The sequence below is a fragment of the Pleurodeles waltl genome, chromosome 2_2 (genome assembly GCF_031143425.1).
Source record: "Pleurodeles waltl isolate 20211129_DDA chromosome 2_2, aPleWal1.hap1.20221129, whole genome shotgun sequence".
Taxonomy (NCBI): Eukaryota; Metazoa; Chordata; class Amphibia; order Caudata; family Salamandridae; genus Pleurodeles; species Pleurodeles waltl.
Genome location: NC_090439.1, coordinates 579,032,378 through 579,055,618, shown reverse-complemented (window position 1 = coordinate 579,055,618; position 23,241 = coordinate 579,032,378). Strand labels below are relative to the sequence as shown.

At 53.9% G+C, this 23,241-nt stretch overlaps 1 protein-coding gene across 2 annotated transcripts in view; it reads left to right on the top strand.

The window, feature by feature from the left end:
- Positions 1-23,241, top strand: part of GAREM1 (GRB2 associated regulator of MAPK1 subtype 1) — a 505,367-nt gene that overhangs the window by 389,232 nt on the left and 92,894 nt on the right. For both annotated transcript variants that reach the window (XM_069220091.1, XM_069220090.1), the window contains one exon: positions 15,018-16,196. In XM_069220091.1, coding sequence (XP_069076192.1) covers positions 15,018-16,196 — 1,179 coding nt within the window. The remainder of the gene's footprint in view (positions 1-15,017; positions 16,197-23,241) is intronic.

Here is a 23,241-nt window from a genome sequence, read left to right as displayed (position 1 = left end):
AGGTCTGCAGCAGTCCTGCAACGTAATACTTTTAGCCTTAATAATGGCCTGAGAGAGCCTGCAATGGGAGGACCCCATTGGATAAAGAGGGGAAGCTCACCTTCAATGGGCAGTGTAAGGGTTAGTCACATAGATTATATCTTGATGGATGTGATAGTATGGTCACAAGTAAGTGACATGGAGGTGGTCCCTAGGCAGGACAGCGACCATAATGCCTTGAGCCTCTCCGTGACCTCGTTGGGCTCTAGTATTCCATCATATGTTCTAGAATCCCCTGACAGGAGGCTTTTGCCAACCAGAAATCAGCGTAAGCTGAGATGGACTGTCATTGCTGCCACCCCAGCTTTCCAGACCCAGCTGTACGAGGCCATTGCTAAGCCTTGGAAGCAGTCCTGGCCTTGGAAGCAGTCCTGGCCTTAGAAGAGAGTTCACTTGCAGTGTGCTCATGGGAGGACTTTACTGATATCCAGAATCCTCTGTTCTGCTCCATAAAGGAGCTCTTTTTGGTAGAAGCCAGGACTCTTCTAAAACGGCTCTTGCGGCAAAATGGTTTACCAAGGCATGTCAGTTAGCTAGGCGGGCCTTGGTGGCTACTATCAAGGGAGGACTAGAGCTGTAATCCAGGAGACTAGAGCTTCCTCTAAAGGTGTACTGGGCAGGGCCAAATGAGACCATGAGATGGCTGGGTGGGAGACATTACTGGCTGCATCTAAGGGGAGAGACCATTGCTCCTTTTGGCAAATAGTTGCCAATATGGCTCTGAACCCTGCTGTGCACTTGGGTTGATTTGGTGAAGCATGGGTTGATCCTCAGCCCTGTACACACAAGATGTGGGGATGAACGTACCAGCCTTGTCGTCAACTGCTGGCCCTATACTGAGCCCAGCTAGCCTGTAGTTGCCCGTCTCATCAGATTGATTGTGCTCCCAGACGCAGCAATTGATTGGATTACACAAGGGAAAGTGCCAGGGCTTGATAAGGTGCCTGGGGACTTGTTTAAAGCAGAGAAGGAGATTCGGTGCCCTTATTTTACTCTTCTTTTCAATAATGTCATGAATGGGCTTGCCATGCCGTGGACTTGGGAAGGGGCTGAAATTGCTCTAATCTATAAGAAGGGCTGTAGATTTGTCCTGTAGATTTACCACCCAATTAGTCTTATCGATAGCTCACAGAAGCTTTTTAGTCATATTCTGTTGAGCATACTACAAGCTTGGATTGAGGATGTAGAAGTGTTGACTTCTTGTCAAGTGGGATTTAGAGCTGAGACACGTTCTGTTGACCAAGTGCTCCAGTTACAATTGATTTATTAGGAATATGTCACGCTGGGGGGGTGGGCGCATCTATATCAACTTTGTTGACCTTCAGTCAGCTTTTGATCTTGTTCCGAGGGAGGGCCTATGGGCAGTTCTGAAGAATTTGGGGGTTCCAAAATATTTGATTGACGTGTTCAGGAGGCTTCATCTGGACAACTATGCGCAGGTCAGGTGTGACCCTGCTGGGGAGTTGACAAACCCCATTTCAGTGTCCCGGTGGTGAGGCAGGGGTGTGTCTTAGTTCCTACCCTGCTTTTGTTGTACATTAACGACCTAGTAGCCACTTTAGACCAGTGTAAGCATGATGCCCTGTGTTTGGCAAACAGGAAGATCCTGGCGTTCCTGTTTGCGGATGACCCCTTACTGGTCTTGAAATCCCCAATGGGTATTCAAAATCTGCTGAATCAGTTCAGGGTCATCTGCAGGCAAAGAGGACAGGAGAACCACCTAAAAAAAACAATATATAGAATGGAATCCTTGCCAGACGGCTAGATCGCATCCAGTCCTTAATGGCTCTCCACTGTAGAGGGTTCATACCTTTTAAATACCTGGGGCTCACCTTCAATTTTGGTTGGTCATTCCAGATCCAAAAGTGTAAACTCAAACTGGAATACTATACTGGGTATGCTGGGAGCCTTGAAGGGATCTAGCTTTTGTCCGATAACACTTGCAAGCTCTGGGAGGGGGTGGTCTCTATACGGTGGGAAACTTTGGGGGCACGATAATGTCAATGATATGGAATTGATGGAAGAATGCTTTCTCCGACTCTTCGACAACCTTCCTGCCAGCACCCCATTACTGCCACTTAGATTAGACCTTAGCATTCAACCTCCTGCCCTCAGAGTAAAAGTTAGGCCATTATTGTATTGGAAGAGGATTTGGTCCTCAGTGGATGTATTGCCCTTTTGGTTGGCCTGGAAGGAATCTTAAAACTCCCTGGGGCTACTAGTATCCCATGGTTGGGGTTGTCTTGAAGAGATTGGGTGTGAAAATATGTGGGCCATCCAAAAATGTCATGTGGTATTTCCAGGTCCATGCTTGAGGAGTTGTATTGGAGACATGCAGGTGGCAAATCCCACAGGTCAGGATGGTAGGTACCCTGACCTTGAGTTAGAAGGCCTTCCCACTTACGGCAACTTAAGCAACACAAAAGTTATACCCTTGCCTAAGTTGCCAGGGTATGCCCAGACATGGGTCCCAAGCTCACTGTGCCACTGGATTCAAGCTAGCGTGGCTGATGAAGGGTGATACCCTGTAACTGGTCCCATGATGCTTGTTTCCGGTCCAAGGAGGGCCTGACCTGGCAGTTCGGGCTGGACTGGTCCCATGAGAAACAGGGCCAAGAATGATTTTATTATAACTGGGTCCAAACTGGGGTGGCATGGTGAGCTAAAAACGATGGATTAAACCCAGATCTGTGACTGAGGGTAAGTGAATGAAAAGTTACAGCTCTCTCTCCTTCATCCTTTTGTGTTGCGTCAATTAAACAGACACCGCCCAGTATGCCTTGTCTGTTTGAAAAATGTTGCTGTGCCTACATCCTTGCCTAACAAAAATAAATTCTTGTTGGACCTGGCCCTTTCTTGTGGGGTTATCCCCAAACTTTTTGCCTTCTTCATTTTATTTTTACTGACCTGTTTCTGTTGGCTTTAGGATTCTGGGCACTTTACCACTGCTAACCAGTCCTAAAGTGCATATGCTCTCTGCCTAAATGGTATTTGTGATTGTTTTATTTATGATTGGCATATTTGATTTAATAGTAAGTCTCTAGTATAGTGCATCATGTGTTCCCAGGGCCTGTAAACCAAATGCTACCAGTTGGCCTGCAACACTGATTGTGCCACCCACATGAGTAGCCCTGTAAGTATGTCTCAGACCCGCCACTGCAGTGTCTGTGTGTGCAGTTTTAAACTGTCTTTTTGACCTGGCAAGTCACCCACTTACCAGGCCCAAACTGTCCCTTTTACCACATGTAAGTCATCCATAAAGTAGGCCCAGCTCAGCTGCATGGGCAAGTGGAGAAGTGTGGCTCAATGGTTATAGCGGCAAACCCTGAAGCAGAGATCTGGCTCAAGACCAGGGTTCAAGTCCCGCTTCGGCAGGTCTTGGGCTCAATTCCCCTTGACCAGATAATTCTCGCCTCGGTGCCTAATCTAATTCATGGGTCCCACTCTGCAACTCTGGGCAATAGCTTGCTTAATCTCCACAACGGCCCCAACAGCGCTTGGATGCCTGGCTTCACCCTGGGGGTGCTCAGGAGTGGGCGCCTCACAGGGAAAAGCCAGGAGGGGTTCCATAGCGGTATGAGTACAGCGCCTTGAGACCCTAACGGGTGAGTAGTGCGCTATACAAGTGCTAATTTACATTACATTTACATTACATGAGCAGGGTGCAGTGTATTTAAAAGGTAGGGCATGTACTGGTGTGTTTTACATGCCCTTATAGTGAAATACTGCTAAATTCAGTTTTCACTATTGCAAGGACTATCTATTCCATTGAGTAGCATGGGGATTGCCTTGAAATATCTTTTAAGTGTAATTTCCCATTGGGAGCAGTGAGCAGATAGATATATGGAGTTTGGGGTCGTTGAACTCACAATTTAAGAAACCTGTTTTGGTGAAGTTGGACTTTAAATAGTAAGTTTGGAAATTACACTTTTAGAAAGTGAGCATTTTCTTGTTTAATCATTTTGTACCTCTGCCTGGCTGTGGAAAAAAGGGAGCTGATTTGGTGCCCTACATATGCTGATGGATCTTCCTGGGCTACAGTGGTGGGAGGAGCTGACACTTGCACCTGACTAGGCTGTGCCTGTCCTTACACAGAGCAGTTGCCAACCCCCTGGAATGTGTCTGGGGCCAGGGCAGGGAAAGGCAGGGTCTGGTGCACTATAAATACTTCTCTGTGAAGTTTGCCTTCTTCAGAAACAGACATGGGTCCTGGATCACTGACCCCAACAAGTTAGAACACTTCTGGACTGAGGCCATTCTACCAGGAAGAAGAGCTGGATGTTTTAGGAGGGACTGCCACGCCAACTGTTGCCTTGTTGTGTTGGCCTGCTGCTTCTGTCCTGGGAATGAAAGGACTGAACTTAACTTTATACATCCTGCTTTCCATGGTTCTCCAAGGGCTTGAACTGAGCTTGCCTCCTGTTAAGAAGTCTCAGGGCCATCAAAGACTTCACCTACCTGTGCCTGGGCTCTCTTGCTGAGAGTCCTGACTTGCCAAGTGGAACTGGTGCCACTGTCTGACTCTGTGCCGCTGCCTGCATCAGAGCCATGGTCCCCGCTGGGTGCAATGACCGCGACCTGGAACACAGGCCTGACGCCACCGCAGCACCTCTGAAGTCCTGCCACAGTGTGAGTCCAAAGTGCCTTGTCACCAACGGCCATGACACCTGACTCCTCTGCAGCATCTGTGGAAATGGAAATGGGCTGGTGTCACGAGAGGCAGAGACTAGAAAGCATGGTCTGGCAGTCAGCTTACACATTTATTTAAAAAAGTGTCCTGTAATGAAATTGGCAACAAGGACAAATGTGACAGTTACATCTGTTCTGGCTTACTTAATTGGTCACAAAGAGGCTGCATTTTAAAATATCCTAAAGGCTGCAGAGATCTTTGTGCGCCTAGCAATTTTGAGGGGATTATAATAGAGGTAAAGTAGCTGGTAGTTAATGCTGTTCTGGGAGAGTTCAGTGTTTTGTCCAGTCAGAGTTTTGACTCATAAATTATCTTAGAGTGTTAATGTGCTTGCTGGAAAGCACATAGTGTAACATGCAGAGCACAGATTTGTATTTTACATAGATAGGTAAGTGGGCTACGGCTTTTGACACTGAGATCTTTTAATACTTCCAGTTCAAAAGTTGCAATCATTTTAATATAGCACAGTGACCTATTAGTCAGCATCTAAGAGCTGCATGCAGACTGTAAATCATGTTTTTAGATCCTTATTGTTTTTTTCTCTCAATCTGTTGTTATTTCAAGATTGCAAAGAACAGCTTCTCTGGGAATTAATAAAGTCTTGTTTGTACAGACAGCCCGGAGCACTGTGTTAAGTTTTGTGTCCTGGCTTTGTGTTTCACCTGATTGTTCACTTTTAACATATAAAGTCTTAAAGCATGGATGATATGTGATTGCTACTACTTATAATCTTCATTGTCTAAAATTCCTGTACATTGATTTACACACTTGTATAATTTGTGTCTCTGGGTGTGATGCAAAGCACTCTGGCACCCTACTCAGAGAACAGTAGAGCTAAAAAATAACTAAATAAAAAATACATTAGATGGCATTTTTAATCATAAATAGTATAATTACTCAAACACAAAGATAAATCTTGCATTCCTACAGTGCATGCACATCCCTTATATGGAGAGTTGAACGAAGTCAATAACCTACTTCCAAGTCATAGTTTTGTTTAAAGTACTTATAATAAGCTATGTGCCTTTGTTTCCTTCCAATACATTAGCACCTCGTGTTAGGCTCCAGATGGCTCCCTCAAGGTAGATACATCAACAAAAGAAGGACTGATGGCCCCTTATATCAGGACTGTGTTTGTGCCCAGCTAGAACTGAGGAGAAGAGAGCCCCCTCGCTGCCTGCAGGTTGTTGCTCTGAACAGAATGCAGACAATGTGCAGGCCTGTGTCCCACTGTCAGAAAGTGACACCTAGGCAAATTCACCATATTTCCCTCGGTTGGCCGTATCCCAGATCTGGCCACAAATAGCTGCAGAACCAGGATCTGGCACAATGTCACTACTTTCCAGCACTGGTATGCAGCCATCGAAGACCACTAATGATAAATTACATGAATCAATATTTAGCACTATTTGTACATAAATAAAAGTGCAGGCTGCCAAGTGTCCTATGTGTGTTCAAATTCTTGCAATACGGTTGGGATATCAAAACTTCTACAGGGTGTGATTGAGGTTTGAATTTGTGTTTAGGGCTTAGTGTAAATTCCTGCCTGGTTGATACTTCAACAAAGAAAGTACTGATTGCCCTTTAAATCAGACCTTTGTTTGTTCCCCACTGGAAGTGAGAATAAGAAAGTCCCCCCACCCCCACACAACCCCCCCTCTGCCTGCAGGTTGCTGCTCCGAAAGGAATACAGACAATGTGTGGGCCCTGTTGAATTGTGTCCCGCTGTCAGTGAAACCAATTCAGCATATTTCCCTCGGTTGGCCAGATCCCAGATCTGACCACAAATATCTACAGAACCAGGATCTGGCGCAGTTCCACTAATTTCCGGTGCTGGTAGACAGCCGTCGAAGACCACTAATGATAAATTGTATGAATCAATATTTGACACTATTTGTACATAAATAAAAGTGTTGCTTACCAAGTGTCCTATGTGTCTTCAAACTCTTGCAATGCAGTTGCAATATCAAAACTTCTACCAGTTGTGATCGAGGTTTGAAAATGTGTTTAGGGCTCTATGTAGCATCTTTATAATATCATGCCCAGACTCATTTGTACATTTAATACATATTTGAAAACATAAATGAAGTTTAAGTATGGCTGCCCTCTTTTAGTATGTTAAATTCAGTTATCTGGTAAATGTAGTTCTATAGTGGGAGACAGATTAAAAGGACTCGGAGGATGACTGTACTAAAACACTTAGCTTGACTGGTTTAGTGTGCCTCTAAGTGATAGAGGATAAAAGAAATGCCCTTTTGGACTGGGATAAAAATGGTAAAGAGAAACGGGATAGAAATATGGAAATACGTGGCTGTGCCAATACATGACTTACACTATAGAATAAGAAACGTATGTGTGTAACTAAATGTGTATAAAGCAGTAGTAATGCATTGTTACAAAAACACAGCCTTTCTAATCAACCATTTTAACCATTCAGGTGCAAACTATCAAGGCTTTTTTATACAGCTAATTCCTCTTTATAACAACTTTTCCTTGATGTCCATGCCTTTTCATTCTTTTACTACTTTTAATATTTGAATTCTGAACTATGAGACTTTATGCTTAAGTTCTTGAAAGTGCACTGCCACGGGTGATTCATTTTAGCTTTATGTATGTTACTTTTGTGTCAGTAATGCACACTTTGATGTTCCTCTCTGTTTTGCCAAAATACAGCAACCTGCACAGTCATTTTAGTGAACAAATGCAGTTGGTATCACTGTCACCATCCTACTTGAGCTTGCTCTTGTTGCCACTCAAAGGGTGTAACGCTTGGAATAATATTACAGTGTATACAATAATTGCTTGGGGGGGAGGGGAAAGGTGCCTGGTTGTGTACTTTTTTGGATGTTGGGTTCCTACTTCTTTGAGACAATTTCTTTGATGTCCTGAGCCATTTTACCTATAAACAATGGCCATTCCCAGAAAAAAGGTCCCAAATCCATCTCGATTTGGCTAATTTCTCCAAATGATTGGTCCTATCTTTTCGTCTCAACAAGTGAGATTCAGTTGATCCCTGAGGTTCAACATGGCCGTAGTTAACTTTGTTTTGAGTTCAAGACATTTTATTGCACCTGCTTGCTTACTGTGAGGATTTGGGTGTGCTATATGATATGGCTGTGGGGCCCTATTGTGCAGTACAGACTCAAATACCATCCTGCTTCAAGTCAGGCTTGTTTACTTAACCTTAAACTCAACCCTGGGTAGCTGTGGCTGTGAGCACGAAGGGTTGGCAAAGGAACTTAGTTTAAAACATTTAACAGCACCAAACAATGAAATAAAGTCAAACAACACAAAAGAAATCGGATCCAATCCAATTTATAAAAAGTAGATTATATTTTTATGAATTTTTAGAGATCTTGATGAACAGATCCACTTGGTGTTTCCAGTGATACATATTTTAGAAGATATTATCACTTTTAAATGCTACCGCAAAGAAGCATTGCTCAACAAAAAGTTAGCTCCACTTCTCTGGCTCGGGTTGGGCGACCAATTGCAACTAGACACAGGTCTAGGGGCCATAGTGCACAATTTGGACAGTTACCTGGCCACCAGAACATTTTTAAGGCAAGTTCCATACTTTATAGGACTACCGCTATAGACATCAATGGAGTATTTCAGATTGAGGATACATGCAAAAGCTACTCAAAGGATAATCCGGTTGTGGTGCGGTTGATGGGGGTGCCTTTGTGGTTGCTTCTCAGTCAATGGGTGAAGTAGGGCGATTTTGGCCACAGAGATCAAGGTCCCTCGAAGTCTTCTACATTGCAGTGGCAGGCCAGCCAAAGCTAGGGTACTGGCTAGTGTCCCTTGGGTGCAATGAATCCTGTCTTGGACAGCACTCCCGGGTCGGGCAGACTTGGATCAAATCAAATCAAATCATAAACATTTATAAAGCGCGCTACTCACCCGTGCGGGTCTCAAGGCGCTAGGGGAAAGGGGAAAGGGGGGGATTACTGCTGCTCGAAAAGCCAGGTTTTTAGGAGTCTCCGGAATGCGGAGTGGTCCTGGGTGGTGCTGAGGCTGGTGGGGAGGGAGTTCCAGGTCTTGGCTGCGAGGAAGGAGAAGGATGCGAGGGACGGCAGCGAGCGCGAGGCCAGAGGAGCGGAGGAGACGGGTGGGGGCGTAGAAGCTGAGGCGACGGTTGAGGTATTCCGGTCCCTTGTTGTGGAGGGCTTTGTGTGCGTGGGTGAGAAGTCGGAAGGTGATCCTTTTGCTGACTGGGAGCCAATGCAGGTTTCTCAGGTGTGCGGAGATGTGGCTGTTGCGGGGTACGTCGAGGATGAGGCGGGCCGAGGCGTTTTGAATACGTTGCAGGCGTTTTGGGAGTTTGGCGGTGGTCCCGGCGTAGAGGGTGTTGCCGTAGTCCAGGCGGCTCGTGACGAGGGCGTGGGTCACGGTTTTTCTAGTGTCGGCGGGGATCCAGCGGAAGATCTTGCGGCGCATGCGGAGGGTGAGGAAGCAGGCGGAGGACACGGTGTTGACTTGCTTGGTCATGGTGAGAAGAGGGTCCAAGATGAAGCCGAGGTTGCGGGCGTGGTCTGCGGGGTCGGTGCGGTGCAGAGGGCCGTGGGCCACCAGGAGTCATCCCAAGCGGATGGGGTGTTGCCGAGGATGAGGACTTCCGTTTTGTCAGAGTTCAGCTTTAGGCGGCTGAGCCTCATCCAATCTGCGACGTCCTTCATGCCCTTTTGTAGGTTGGTCTTGGCGCTGGCGGGGTCCTTGGTGAGGGAGAGTATAAGTTGGGTGTCGTCGGCGTAGGAGGTGATGATGATGTCGTGCTTGCGTACGATGTCGGCGAGGGGGCTCATGTAGACATTGAAGAGTGTCGGGCTGCGCGATGAGCCTTGAGGTACGCCGCAGATGATCTCGGTGGGGTCTGAGTGAAACAGTGGGAGGTAAACTCTTTGGGAACGGTTTGAGAGGGTTGAGAGGAAGGAGGCGATCCAGTCCAGGGCCTGGCCTTGGATCCCGGTGGAGCGGAGGCGGGTGATTAGGGTGTGGTGACAGACGGTGTCGAAGGCAGCCGAGAGGTCGAGCAGGATGAGGGCGACTGTTTCACCGTTGTCCATCAGGGTTCTGATGTCGTCTGTGACTGAGATGAGGGCGGTTTCAGTGCTGTGGTTGGTTCGGAATCCGGTTTGTGAAGGGTCGAGCAGGTTGTTGTTTTCCAGGAAGGTGGTCAGCTGTTGACGGTCTTCTCTATTACCTTGGCGGGGAAGGGCAGGAGTGAGATGGGGCGGAAGTTTTTCAGGTCGCTCGGGTCAGCCGTAGGTTTCTTTAGTAGGGCGTTGACTTCGGCGTGTTTCCAGCATTCGGGGAAGGTAGCAGAAGAAAATGAAGAGTTGATGACGGCCTGGAGGTGCGGGGCGATGATGTCGTCGGCTTTATTGAAGATGAAGTGAGGGCAGGGGTCCGATGGGGCGCCGGAGTGGATAGAGTTCATGATGGTTTTGGTTTCTTCAGTGTTGATGTGGGTCCAGTCGTTGAGGGTGATGGCCGGGGGTGCGGGTTCGGTGATGCTTGGTTGGGTCTGGTGTCCGAAGCTGTCGTGGAGGTCGCTGATCTTGCGATGGAAGAAGGTGGCGAGGGAGTTGCACAAATCTTGTGAGGACGTGAAGGCGTTGGCGTTGGGGTTGGAGAACTCCTTGACGATGCTAAAAAGTTCTCTGCTGTTGTGGCTGTTTTTGTCCAGTCTGTCGGTGAAAAAGTTCCTTTTGGCAGCGCGGATCAGGTGGTGGTGTTCGCGGGTAGCGTTCTTGAGGGCGGTCATGTTGTCAGCGGTGTGGTCCTTGCGCCAGGCCTTCTCGAGGGTGCGACAAGTTTTCTTCGATTCTTTGAGGGTGTCAGAGAACCAGAGAGGTTTTTTGGTGTTGGCCTGTCAATGTGTGCATTTGAGGGGAGCAAGGTTGTCTGCGCAGTTGGAGATCCAGTTCGTGAGGCTGAGGGCTGCATCGTTGGGGTCGGTGGTGAGGGTGGGTTGGTTGGCGGCGAGTGCGGAGAAGAGTTGCTCTTCGGGGATTTTGTTCCACTGTCGACGAGGGATGGGTGGAGTGCGGAGGTGGCGGGTCTCGCGTCGGAATGTGAAGTCGACACAGCTGTGGTCGGTCCAGTGTAGAGTGGAGGTGTGGCTGAAGAAGATGTGTTTGCTGGCGGAGAAGATCGGGTCAATCGTGTGTCCGGCGATGTGGGTGGCGGTGTTCACTAGTTGCTTGAGGCCGAGGTTGTCGAGCAGGGCGGTGGTGTTAGGGTCGTTGTTTTGTTCCAGATGGAAGTTGAGGTCGCCTAGGAGAACGTAGTCCGGCGAGGGCGTGCGGGGAGATGAAGTCGGCGATGGCGTCGCTGAAAGGGGCGCGCGGTCCGGGGGGACGGTAGACGAGGGATCCTCTGAGGGTGGTCCTAGGGTCGGTGCGAATCTGAAAATGCAGATGTTCAGCGGCGAGAGGGGTTTCTTCGGTGGAGGTGGTGACGCTGATGGAGTCTTTGAAGACGATGGCGATACCGCCTCCTACTTGGTTGGTGCGGTCTTTTCTGGAGATCTTGTAGCCTTCGGGGATGGCAGTGGCGATGTCTGGGGCCGACGAGGCGTTCATCCAGGTCTCCGTGATGAAGGCGACGTCCGGAGCTGTGGAGTCCAGGAGGTCCCAGAGTTCAACAGCGTGCTTTTGGACAGAGCGAGCGTTGACCAGGATGCACTTGAGGTGGTTGATGGCGCGTGGGCTGGTGGTCGTGGTAGTTGCGTGGTGGAAGATGCGTTTGCAGGAGTTACAGGCGAAGGGTCCATGGGTGCGTTTGGGGTGAGCTTGGAAGCAGGTGTTGGAGCGCCCTGGGTTGAGGGCGTGGACGGTGGTGGGGTCGTAGCGGGTCAGCAGGGTTGGGGAGAGCTGGGGACCAGGGGTCGTGGCGCTGGGCGCGGGACAGGCGCGGACGGGCGCAGACGGGCTTGCCTCTGGCGCGCCCGCTGCGCAGTCGCGCATCGGCCGCCATAAGAGGGAGGGGGGGGGGAGGGGTCAGCTGGGGGCGAATGGGAGCTGGGGGGCGGGGGCGTGCAGGAGGTCGCGGCGGGAAAGTGCAAGGGAGGGGGGGACAGGTAGAGTGAGAAGAGCTGGGGGAGGGGGGTTTAAGGGTGGAGGGGGGTGAGTGTTAGGAGATTAGGGAGAGAGATAGGAGTAGGGTTGAGAAGATAGGGAAGGGGGGGTTGTAGAGGTGGGTGAGGGTGAGAGGTAGAGTGAGAGGATAGGAAGATAGGTAACAGAGGGGGTGTCGGGACGGGGGGAGAGATAGAGAAATAGATAGATGGAGAAATAGGTGGAGAGATAGAAAAATAGGTAGATAGGAGGAGGGGGTGAGTGAGGGAGTTAGATAGAGAGATAGGTAGATTGGTAGATAGGAGGAGTGAGGGAGGCAGGTAGCGAACGGGGTAGATAGGGGTGATAGAGAGGGGGAGGCGAGTGAGGGAGGGGGGTGAGGCAGGAGCAGGAGGGCAGGGGCGGGAAGAGACAGAAGACGGAGAAAGCAGAACAGAAGATCACAGAAGAAGATACAGAAGACGAAGAAGCAGAAGACAGAAGATCACAGAAGAAGATACAGAAGACGAAGAGCAGAAGGCAGAAGACCACAGAACAAGATGAGGAAGAAGAGAGGCGACAGGAGAGGCTGAGAAGCACACAGAAGAAGAGAGAAGACGGGGAAAAGAAGAGTACAGAAGAAGATTACCGAAGAGGAGCGAGGAGGAAGAGACAGAGAGGAGGAAAAGAAGTAGGAGAGAGGGTGAGTAGCGTGGGGCAGGGCGAGGGGCTGGGAGGTGGGGGGTACTTACTGCTTTCTCTTGTGTGCCGGTGACTGGTAGCAGCAAATCTTCTGCAGTGGCTACCACCATGTTGGTTTGGGCTTCTTCAGCTCTTGTGTCCCTGGAGCTGGTTGTGGGAGATCAGCTGACTGGTCACTGCTTTGATCTGGTGCCAGGAATCTACTTTTCTCTGAGCCAGGAGCTGAAGGCACAGTCCAGACTTCACTAGCCCAAAGTGTAGCAGGTGGAGTCCTTCAGACGGTGCAGAATCGTTGTCTTTCAGTCCTCTCACCAAATCCAATGTGATTTGAGGGGCAGAATGCTGATGGTGCCAAATTCTTGCTAGGAAAGTGCTCTGAGGAGAGCCCTGAGCAGACAACGTGGTCACTAGCCAATGGACTACTTTGTTTACTCCTACCTAGTGACGAGTTTCCTGTGATGTGGGGCATCTTGCACTAGAGGTGTGACTCTCAGAGGGCTACACGCCCACGGAAATAAACGGTTTGTGGACGAGTTTACTCTCTCTGGCCCTATCTCCACTTTGTCTGTTGGAACAAAAGAACCTGCTCAGGGATGTTATCACTACTTTCATCACAAAGGTGGCTTCTCCTTTGAAGCTCGGCTTTTGGGCTAACACCCTAAGTGACCATCCTGCTAGAGAAGAACACCTCACTCTGCAGCAACTGCTGTAGTTCTTGGTCAAGGTTGTCATTCACACATCTCCCCAGGAGGGCAGAAAGCAGTCTGTGTGACAGAGCCTTTGTTAGGCCCCTGGCTAGCTGGAGTACAGGGTGACCACTTTCCAAAAGTTGTGAAATTTCAATTGTGGTATTAAATTGGACCTGGGCATCAGATTGAGTGTAATGCCACAATTTGTTTGATACTTTACATGACCCAGTTATATAGCCCCATTCAAAAGTTAGCCAGACTGGGGCCAACATATGGAGTTACTAACTTATCCACAGCAAAACAACAATTAGGAAGTGTTGCTGTTAAGACATATGAATAACCTACATCCTACTTAACAATGCACATCTCCCTTGCATAGGGCTCTTTATGCCTTCCTTAGAGGAGTCTTAAATATATAAAGGGAAAAGGTGGCTTTGCCATTGGTTTAAATGGCAAAGTCGAGCTGGCAGTGTAAACACTGTCCTTCTAGTCTGCAGTGGCAGAGTGGGAGCCATTTTGTACTTTGTTACACTCAGGGTGGCACAAACAGTGCTGCTGCAGAGTGGACACTCTGCCTTACATGTCCTAGGTACCATATACTAGGACCTTATAAGTAAGTCAGTCCTTGTCAATTGGGTGTGGCCAATTCAACATGCAATTTGTATACGGTTAGAACACTGGTCCCGAGTCTGATTAGCAGGCCTCAGTGCACTCTCATATTTGAAAAACTAACCGCTTCAGTCCCAATATTTGGGGGTGAACATGCAAAAAATAGGCATTTCCTCACGCTTAGGAATATATATATATATATATATATATATATATATCTCATTTTCTCTTAAGTGTCACATTTGTTCGTTTATACCTATTATTGCTCCCTGACCTGTGCTTATAATATCAGTTTTTTTTTTTTTTGGGGGCCTCATGGAGATTATTCTGGCTCCCAGTTTGCTGCTACCTATGCTATTTATCCTACACCCCAAGATATCAGTCCCATCGTTGCTACACTTACGTTAAATAGAGCCCTGTGTGGCTTCTCTGCCACCTAAACAGCCATTCTAGACACCCTCTGATAATGTCACAATAGGTCTTAAATATGAAGCCACAGTGTGGACCATGCAACGCCTACACATTCATTGCCAGGTACAACACCAGGTCTTTTATTTGCTTATGATCTGTTCCACACCTAGCATCCCCCTTCCTGTCTCCTCCTCGCTGTCTCCTTCAAGGAACAGATCTTTGTTGCCACTGTTTCACCTCTGAGAATCCTCGGATGCCTCATTTCACATGTCCGCACTTTTCAAATACTGATCATGATCACTGTGTCCTCGCCTGAAACTCCGGCATCACATTAGCTGTACTAGTTTCCTCTGCCCAAAGAGAGGTGGAGGGCGGAATACATATTAATACTTCCTTTGCTAAGGCAAGTGGATTCAGCAGCTAGTACTGGTCAACGATGAACATCAGCACATTTGCAAATCACAATGTCACCAAGCAGCAGTTGAAGGGAGTTTTTCAGCTTAACTACAGCCTTTGGCTGTGCCCACTGTATTTTCATTAATAAGTTAGACAAACATATTCGTTTTTGCCCACATGAAAATTACCACTTCGTAACTGCACAAATTATGGTGCCTGAAGTAAAATAAACTTAATGTAAATTGTTAATGTTTAAACAGCACTTTCTATACATTTAAATTGGAGAACGACCCAGAAAATAGTTTGCTAATGTAACCCAGTATTATTGCTTACATGCATTTCTACTTGACTATTTAACACGTGTTTCTATATACATTTCAAATTAACTGATAACTTGTACTTTTAAATGTATTTCAGGTTGCTGCGGGTGAATGTAATGAAGACACTGAAGTGTACAACATCACCCTTTGTACAGGCGACGAGCTCACGTTGATGGGGCAAGCTGAAATCCTCTATGCCAAAACATCAAAGGAAAAGTCTAGGTTGAACACCATCTTCAAGAGAATTGGCAAGCTGAATTCCATTACTAAGTTAGGTAAAGGCAAAATGCCATGCCTCATCTGTATGAACCACCGGACTAATGAAAGCATTAGTCTTCCTTTCCAGTGCAAAGGGAGATTTAGCACACGCAGTCCTCTTGAACTCCAGATGCAAGAAGGCGAGCACACCATCCGCAACATTGTGGAGAAAACTAGGCTACCCGTAAATGTGACTGTGCCCAGTGCCCCACCTAGGAACCCCTATGATTTACACTTCATCCGTGAGGGCCATCGATACAAATTTGTCAACATTCAGACTAAAACGGTGGTGGTCTGCTGCGTGCTGCGCACCAACAAAATTATTCCAATGCATTTCCCGCTTCACTTATCAGTTCCAAAGTTTAGCCTCCCAGAGAGTGTCCTGAAAGGGGAGACGTGGCACGAGAGCCTGACGCAGCACTGGCAGAACATCTGCCAAGAGCAGTTTGACATTGATGAATATTCACGCGCTGTGAGAGATGTCAAAACTGACTGGAATGAGGACTCGAAGAGCCCCAAGAAGAGCCGGTGTCCTGGGCACAGCCACGTGCCCAACTCCCTCAGCTATGCACGCGACGAACTGACACAGTCCTTCCACAGGCTTTCAGTATGTGTTTACGGAAACAATTTGCATGGAAACAGTGAAGTGAATCTGCAGGGGTGCAGGGACTTGTGTGGCGACTGGGTCACGTATCCCCACGACTCCCCACAGTACCTGGAGTCCACTGACAACAAAAGCGATTATATTTTTCCAGAAGTGAGCGAAGAAACAAAGCGCCAACCACTCACGGCAGAACTTGCGTACGAAGAGCTATGGATGGATCAGTGGGCTCTAGGCAAACATGGTGGGCTGCCCCTGACGCGCTCACTCAGCGAGCGTAGTAAATGTGACCATTTCCGGAATCCCATTCAGGCCAAGTGTTCCACGTCTCTCTTTTCTTCTCCTGAAGCTCTCTCAACAACGGTGTCTGCAGATGCTCCCCTGCCTCCGCCTCCAGTGCCTCCTAAATCAGAAGCTGTAAGTAACTTCCGAATGTCATTTTTTTGAATGTCACCTAAACTGCGCATGCATTGTCTCTTTGAGACTTTTCGTTTTCTAACAGTGGGCATAGAGGCCATCCAATTAATTCCAACTGAATGTCTCTATTATCACTCTCTTTTGCTTTTTTCTTATGAGTCAGCTAACAAAAGCTTCCTTCCTCTTTGTGTGTTTGAGACTCAGTGCATGGTTGCCATGGTCTTAAGTCGTTCACTGCTCATCCTGTCGTCGCATGGCCCAACCCCTGCCCCTCTTCCCGTCGTCTCTTGCCCCACCCGCCCGCCCTCTTCCCGTCGTCTCTTGCCCCACCCGCCCGCCCTCTTCCCGTCGTCTCTTGCCCCACCCGCCCGCCCTCTTCCCGTCGTCTCTTGCCCCACCCGCCCGCCCTCTTCCCGTCGTCTCTTGCCCCACCCGCCCGCCCTCTTCCCGTCGTCTCTTGCCCCACCCGCCCTCTTCCCGTCGTCTCTTGCCCCACCCGCCCTCTTCCCGTCGTCTCTTGCCCCGCCCGCCCGCCCTCTTCCCGTCGTCTCTTGCCCCGCCCGCCCGCCCTCTTCCCGTCGTCTCTTGCCCCGCCCGCCCGCCCTCTTCCCGTCGTCTCTTGCCCCGCCCGCCCGCCCTCTTCCCGTCGTCTCTTGCCCCGCCCGCCCTCTTCCCGTCGTCTCTTGCCCCGCCCGCCCTCTTCCCGTCGTCTCTTGCCCCGCCCTCTTCCCGTCGTCTCTTGCCCCGCCCTCTTCCCGTCGTCTCTTGCCCCGCCCTCTTCCCGTCGTCTCTTGCCCTGCCCGCCCGCCCTCTTCCCGTCGTCTCTTGCCCTGCCCGCCCGCCCTCTTCCAGTCGTCTCTTGCCCCGCCCGCCCTCTTCCCGTCGTCTCTTGCCCCGCCCGCCCTCTTCCCGTCGTCTCTTGCCCCGCCCGCCCTCTTCCCGTCGTCTCTTGCCCCGCCCGCCCTCTTCCCGTCGTCTCTTGCCCCGCCCGCCCTCTTCCCGTCGTCTCTTGCCCCGCCCGCCCTCTTCCCGTCGTCTCTTGCCCCGCCCGCCCTCTTCCCGTCGTCTTTTGCCCCGCCCGTCCTCTTCCTGTCGTCTCTTGCCCCGCCCGTCCTCTTCCTGTCGTCTCTTGCCCCGCCCGCCCTCCTCCCGTCATCTCTTGCCCCGCCCGCCTCCCCTCCTCCCGCCTTCGCTTGGCCCCGCCCGCCCCCTTCCCGGGCCCCACCCGCCTGCCCCCTTCCCGCCTTTGCTTGGCCCCGCCCCCTTCCCGCCTTCGCTTGGCCCCCCCCGCCCGCCCCCTTCCCACCTTCGCTTGGCCCCACCCCCATCCCGCCTTCGCTTGGCCCCACCTGCCCGCCCCCCTCCCACCTTCGCTTGGCCCCACCCGCCCGCCCCCTTCCCGCCTTCGCTTGGCCCCAGTCACCTGCCCCCTTCCCGCCTTCGCTTGGCGGGACCCACCCGCCCGCCCCCTTCCCGCCTTCGCTTGGCCCCACCGCCCGCCCCTTCCCGCCTTCGCTTGGCCCCACCCGCCCGCCCCCTTCACGCCTTCGCTTGGCCCCACCTGCCCGCCCCCTTCACGCCTTCGCTTGGCCCCACCTGCCCGCCCCCTTCCCGCCTTCGCTTGGCCCCACCCGCCCCCTTCCCGCCTTCGCTTGGCCCCACCCGCCATCCCCTTCCCGCCTTCGCTTGGCCCCACCCGCCCGCCCCCTTCCCGCCTTCGCTTGGCCCCACCCGCCCGCCCCCTTCCCGCCTTCGCTTGGCCCCACCCGCCCGCCCCCTTCCCGTCTTCGCTTGGACCCACCCGCCCCCTTCCCGCCTCCTCTTGGCCCCACCCGCCCGCCCCCTTCCCGCTTGGCCCCACCCCGCCCGCCCCCTTCCCGCTTGGCCCCATCCGCCCGCCACCTTTCCCGCCTTCGCTTGGCCCCACCCGCCCGCCACCTTTCCCGCCTTCGCCTGGCCCCACCCGCCCACCCCTTTCCCGCCTTCGCTTGGTCCCACCCCTTTCCCGCCTTCGCTTGGTCCCACCCCTTTCCCGCCTTCGCTTGGCCCCACCCGCCCACCCCTTTCCCGCCTTCGCTTGGCCCCACCCGCCCACCCCTTTCCCGCCTTCGCTTGGCCCCACCCGCCCACCCCTTTCCCGCCTTCGCTTGGCCCCACCCGCCCACCCCTTTCCCGCCTTCGCTTGGCCCCACCCGCCCACCCCTTTCCCGCCTTCGCTTGGCCCCACCCGCCCACCCCTTTCCCGCCATCGCTTGGCCCCACCCGCCCACCCCTTTCCCGCCATCGCTTGGCCCCACCCGCCCACCCCTTTCCCGCCATCGCTTGGCCCCACCCGCCCACCCCTTTCCCGCCATCGCTTGGCCCCACCCGCCCACCCCTTTCCCGCCATCGCTTGGCCCCACCCGCCCACCCCTTTCCCGCCATCGCTTGGCCCCACCCGCCCACCCCTTTCCCGCCATCGCTTGGCCCCACCCGCCCACCCCTTTCCCGCCATCGCTTGGCCCCACCCGCCCACCCCTTTCCCGCCATCGCTTGGCCCCACCCGCCCACCCCTTTCCCGCCATCGCTTGGCCCCACCCGCCCACCCCTTTCCCGCCATCGCTTGGCCCCACCCGCCCACCCCTTTCCCGCCATCGCTTGGGACCACCCGCCCACCCCTTTCCCGCCATCGCTTGGCCCCACCCCTTTCCCGCCATCGCTTGGCCCCACCCCTTTCCCGCCTTCGCTTGGCCCCTTTCCCGCCTTCGCTTGGCCCCTTTCCCGCCACCCCTTTCCCACCTTCGCTTGGCCCCACCCGCCCACCCCTTTCCCGCCTTCGCTTGGCCCCACCCACCCACCCCCTTCCCACCTTCGCTTGGCCCCACCCACCCACCCCGCCTTCGCTTGGCCCCACCTGCCCGCCCCCCTCCCACCTTCCCTTGGCCCCACCCGCCCGCCCCCTTCCCGCCTTCGCTTGGCCCCAGTCACCTGCCCCCTTCCCGCCTTCGCTTGGCGGGACCCACCCACCCACCCGCCCCCTTCCCGCCTTCGCTTGGCCCCACCCGCCCGCCCCCTTCCCGCCTTCGCTTGGCCCCACCGCCCGCCCCTTCACCCCTTCGCTTGGCCCCACCCGCCCGCCCCCTTCACGCCTTCGCTTGGCCCCACCTGCCCGCCCCCTTCACGCCTTCGCTTGGCCCCACCTGCCCGCCCCCTTCCCGCCTTCGCTTGGCTCCACCGCCCGCCCCTTCCCGCCTTCGCTTGGCCCCACCTGCCCGCCCCCTTCCCGCCTTCGCTTGGCCCCACCTGCCCGCCCCCTTCACGCCTTCGCTTGGCCCCACCTGCCCGCCCCCTTCACGCCTTCGCTTGGCCCCACCTGCCCGCCCCCTTCACGCCTTCGCTTGGCCCCACCTGCCCGCCCCCTTCACGCCTTCGCTTGGCCCCACCCGCCACCCCCTTCCCGCCTTCGCTTGGCCCCACCCGCCCGCCCCCTTCCCGCCTTCGCTTGGCCCCACCCGCCCGCCCCCTTCCCGCCTTCGCTTGGCCCCACCCGCCCGCCCCCTTCCCGCCTTCGCTTGGCCCCACCCGCCCGCCCCCTTCCCGTCTTCGCTTGGACCCACCCGCCCCCTTCCCGCCTCCTCTTGGCCCCACCCGCCCGCCCCCTTCCCGCTTGGCCCCATCCGCCCGCCACCTTTCCCGCCTTCGCTTGGCCCCACCCGCCCTCCACCTTTTCCGCCTTCGCCTGGCCCCACCCACCCGCCCACCCCTTTCCCGCCTTCGCTTGGTCCCACCCCTTTCCCGCCTTCGCTTGGTCCCACCCCTTTCCCGCCTTCGCTTGGCCCCACCCGCCCACCCCTTTCCCGCCTTCGCTTGGCCCCACCCGCCCACCCCTTTCCCGCCATCGCTTGGCCCCACCCGCCCACCCCTTTCCCGCCATCGCTTGGCCCCACCCGCCCACCCCTTTCACGCCATCGCTTGGCCCCACCCGCCCACCTCTTTCCCGCCATCGCTTGGCCCCACCCGCCCACCCCTTTCCCGCCATCGCTTGGCCCCACCCGCCCACCCCTTTCCCGCCATCGCTTGGCCCCACCCGCCCACCCCTTTCCCGCCATCGCTTGGGACCACCCGCCCACCCCTTTCCCGCCATCGCTTGGGCCCACCCCTTTCCCGCCATCGCTTGGCCCCACCCCTTTCCCGCCTTTGCTTGGCCCCTTTCCCGCCACCCCCTTTCCCGCCTTCGCTTGGCCCCACCCGCCCACCCCTTTCCCGCCTTCGCTTAGCCCCACCCACCCACCCCTTTCCCGCCTTCGCTTGGCCCCACCCGCCCACCCCTTTCCCGCCTTCGCTTGGCCCCACCCGCCCACCCCTTTCCCGCCTTCGCTTGGCCCCACCCGCCCACCCCTTTCCCGCCTTCGCTTGGCCCCACCCGCCCACCCCTTTCCCGCCTTCGCTTGGCCCCACCCGCCCACCCCTTTCCCGCCTTCGCTTGGCCCCACCCGCCCACCCCTTTCCCGCCTTCGCTTGGCCCCACCCGCCCACCCCTTTCCCGCCTTCGCTTGGCCCCACCCGCCCACCCCTTTCCCGCCTTCGCTTGGCCCCACCCGCCCACCCCTTTCCCACCTTCGCTTGGCCCCACCCGCCCACCCCTTTCCCACCTTCGCTTGGCCCCACCCGCCCACCCCCTTTCCCACCTTCGCTTGGCCCCACCCGCCCACCCCTTTCCCACCTTCGCTTGGCCCCACCCGCCCACCCCTTTCCCACCTTCGCTTGGCCCCACCCGCCCACCCCTTTCCCACCTTCGCTTGGCCCCACCCGCCCACCCCTTTCCCACCTTCGCTTGGCCCCACCCGCCCGCCACCTTCCCGCCTTCGCTTGGCCCCACCCGCCCGCCGCCTTCCCGCCTTCGCTGGGCCCCTTCCCGTCTTTGCTTGCCCCACCCGCCCGCCCCTTCCCGTCTTTGCTTGCCCCACCCGCCCGCCCCTTCCCGTCTTTGCTTGCCCCACCCGCCCGCCCCTTCCCGTCTTTGCTTGCCCCACCCACCCGCCCCTTCCCGTCTTTGCTTGCCCCACCCACCCGCCCCTTCCCGTCTTTGCTTGCCCCACCCACCCGCCCCTTCCCGTCTTTGCTTGCCCCACCCACCCGCCCCTTCCCGTCTTTGCTTGCCCCACCCACCCGCCCCTTCCCGTCTTTGCTTGCCCCCCACCCGCCCGCCCCTTCCCGTCTTTGCTTGCCCCCCACCCGCCCGCCCCTTCCCGTCTTTGCTTGCCCCCCACCCGCCCGCCCCTTCCCGTCTTTGCTTGCCCCCCGCCCGCCCCTTCCCGTCTTTGCTTGCCCCCCACCCGCCCGCCCCTTCCCGTCTTTGCTTGCCCCCCACCCGCCCGCCCCTTCTCGTCTTTGCTTGCCCCCCACCCGCCCGCCCCTTCTCGTCTTTGCTTGCCCCCCACCCGCCCGCCCCTTCTCGTCTTTGCTTGCCCCCCACCCGCCCGCCCCTTCCCGTCTTTGCTTGCCCCACCCGCCCGCCCCTTCCCGTCTTTGCTTGCCCCACCCGCCCGCCCCTTCCCGTCTTTGCTTGCCCCACCCGCCCGCCCCTTCCCGTCTTTGCTTGCCCCACCCGCCCGCCCCTTCCCCACCCGCCCGCCCCTTCCCGTCTTTGCTTGCCCCCCACCCGCCCGCCACTTCCCGTCTTTGCTTGCCCCCCACCCGCCCGCCACCTTCCCGTCTTTGCTTGCCCCCCACCCGCCCGCCCCTTCCCGTCTTTGCTTGCCCCCCACCCGCCCGCCCCTTCCCGTCTTTGCTTGCCCCCCACCCTCCCGCCCCTTCCCGTCTTTGCTTGCCTCCCGCCCCTTCCCGTCTTTGCTTGCCCCCCACCCTCCTGCCCCTTCCCGTCTTTGCTTGGCCCCCCCACCCGCCCGTCGTCTCTTGCACCTCCACCCGCACGCTCCCTTCCCGTCATCTCGTGCCCCACCCACCCGCCCATTTAAAAAAAAATTACTTCCAGCCTTGCAGCATATCAGCTACGCTGCTGTACAACATGGCTAAAAGACATTAGCTCACTTGTTGGTGAGATGTGCTGGCAATGCCAATGCATATTCTGTCTTTCCATCATTCAATTACTGTTCCGCAATAAACATTGAAGACAGCTGACAGAACTGTGTTACTGTTGAACTTGTGTGTCCAATAGCCTTCAGAGCTGGAAGTAGAATGTAAGAATTAACATAAATGAAAAAATGAGTTGTGGTGATAATACCTCATAATATTTACAGCTCCCCACTGCAGGGACTACAACACCTAGCAGTGAGCCTCAAAGGCTTAGGCTTCGTGTTACAATGCCCCAGGGCACTCCAGATTGTAGAGATGCCCGTCCCTCAGACACAGCCCCCACTTTTGGCGACCTCTGCACCTGACTGGTGTTGTAGCTTTGGGTTTGCCTTGAAACCCTAACGGTGTGCAGCCTATGCCCAGGAGACTGACTGTGTAAGTGCTTTACTTACCTGAAAAACCTAACCAAACTTACCTCCCCCAGGAATTTTTGCAGTGTCCACTTTTAAAATAGTTCATTGCCATTTTAGCCAAAACTGTGTGTAATACTGTTTTAAATCAAAATTCTATACTTATCTGTGTGAAGTACTTTGGATTTTATGTACTTACCTCAAATCTTGAATCTTGTGGTTCTAAAATAAATTAAGAAAATATATTTTTGTATATCAAACCTATTGGCCTGGAGTTAAGTCTTTGAGTGTGTGTTCCTCATTTATTGCCTGTGTGTGTACAACAAATGCTTAACACTACCCTCTGATAAGCCTACTGCTCGACCACAGTACCACAAAATAGAGCATTAGTATTATCTAATTTTGCCACTATCAACCTCTAAGGGGAACCTTGGACTCTGTGCACACTATCTCTCACTTTGAGATAGTATATACAGAGCAAACGTCCTACAAATAATGATTTATTTTTGGATTGTGCTTGCTACCACAGATTTTCCCATTTACTAGTAATGTAAAAAGCAGATTTATGTATTATTCAGCTTAGTTATTCAGTTCATGGTCCTTAGAAATGTTTAAAGCTT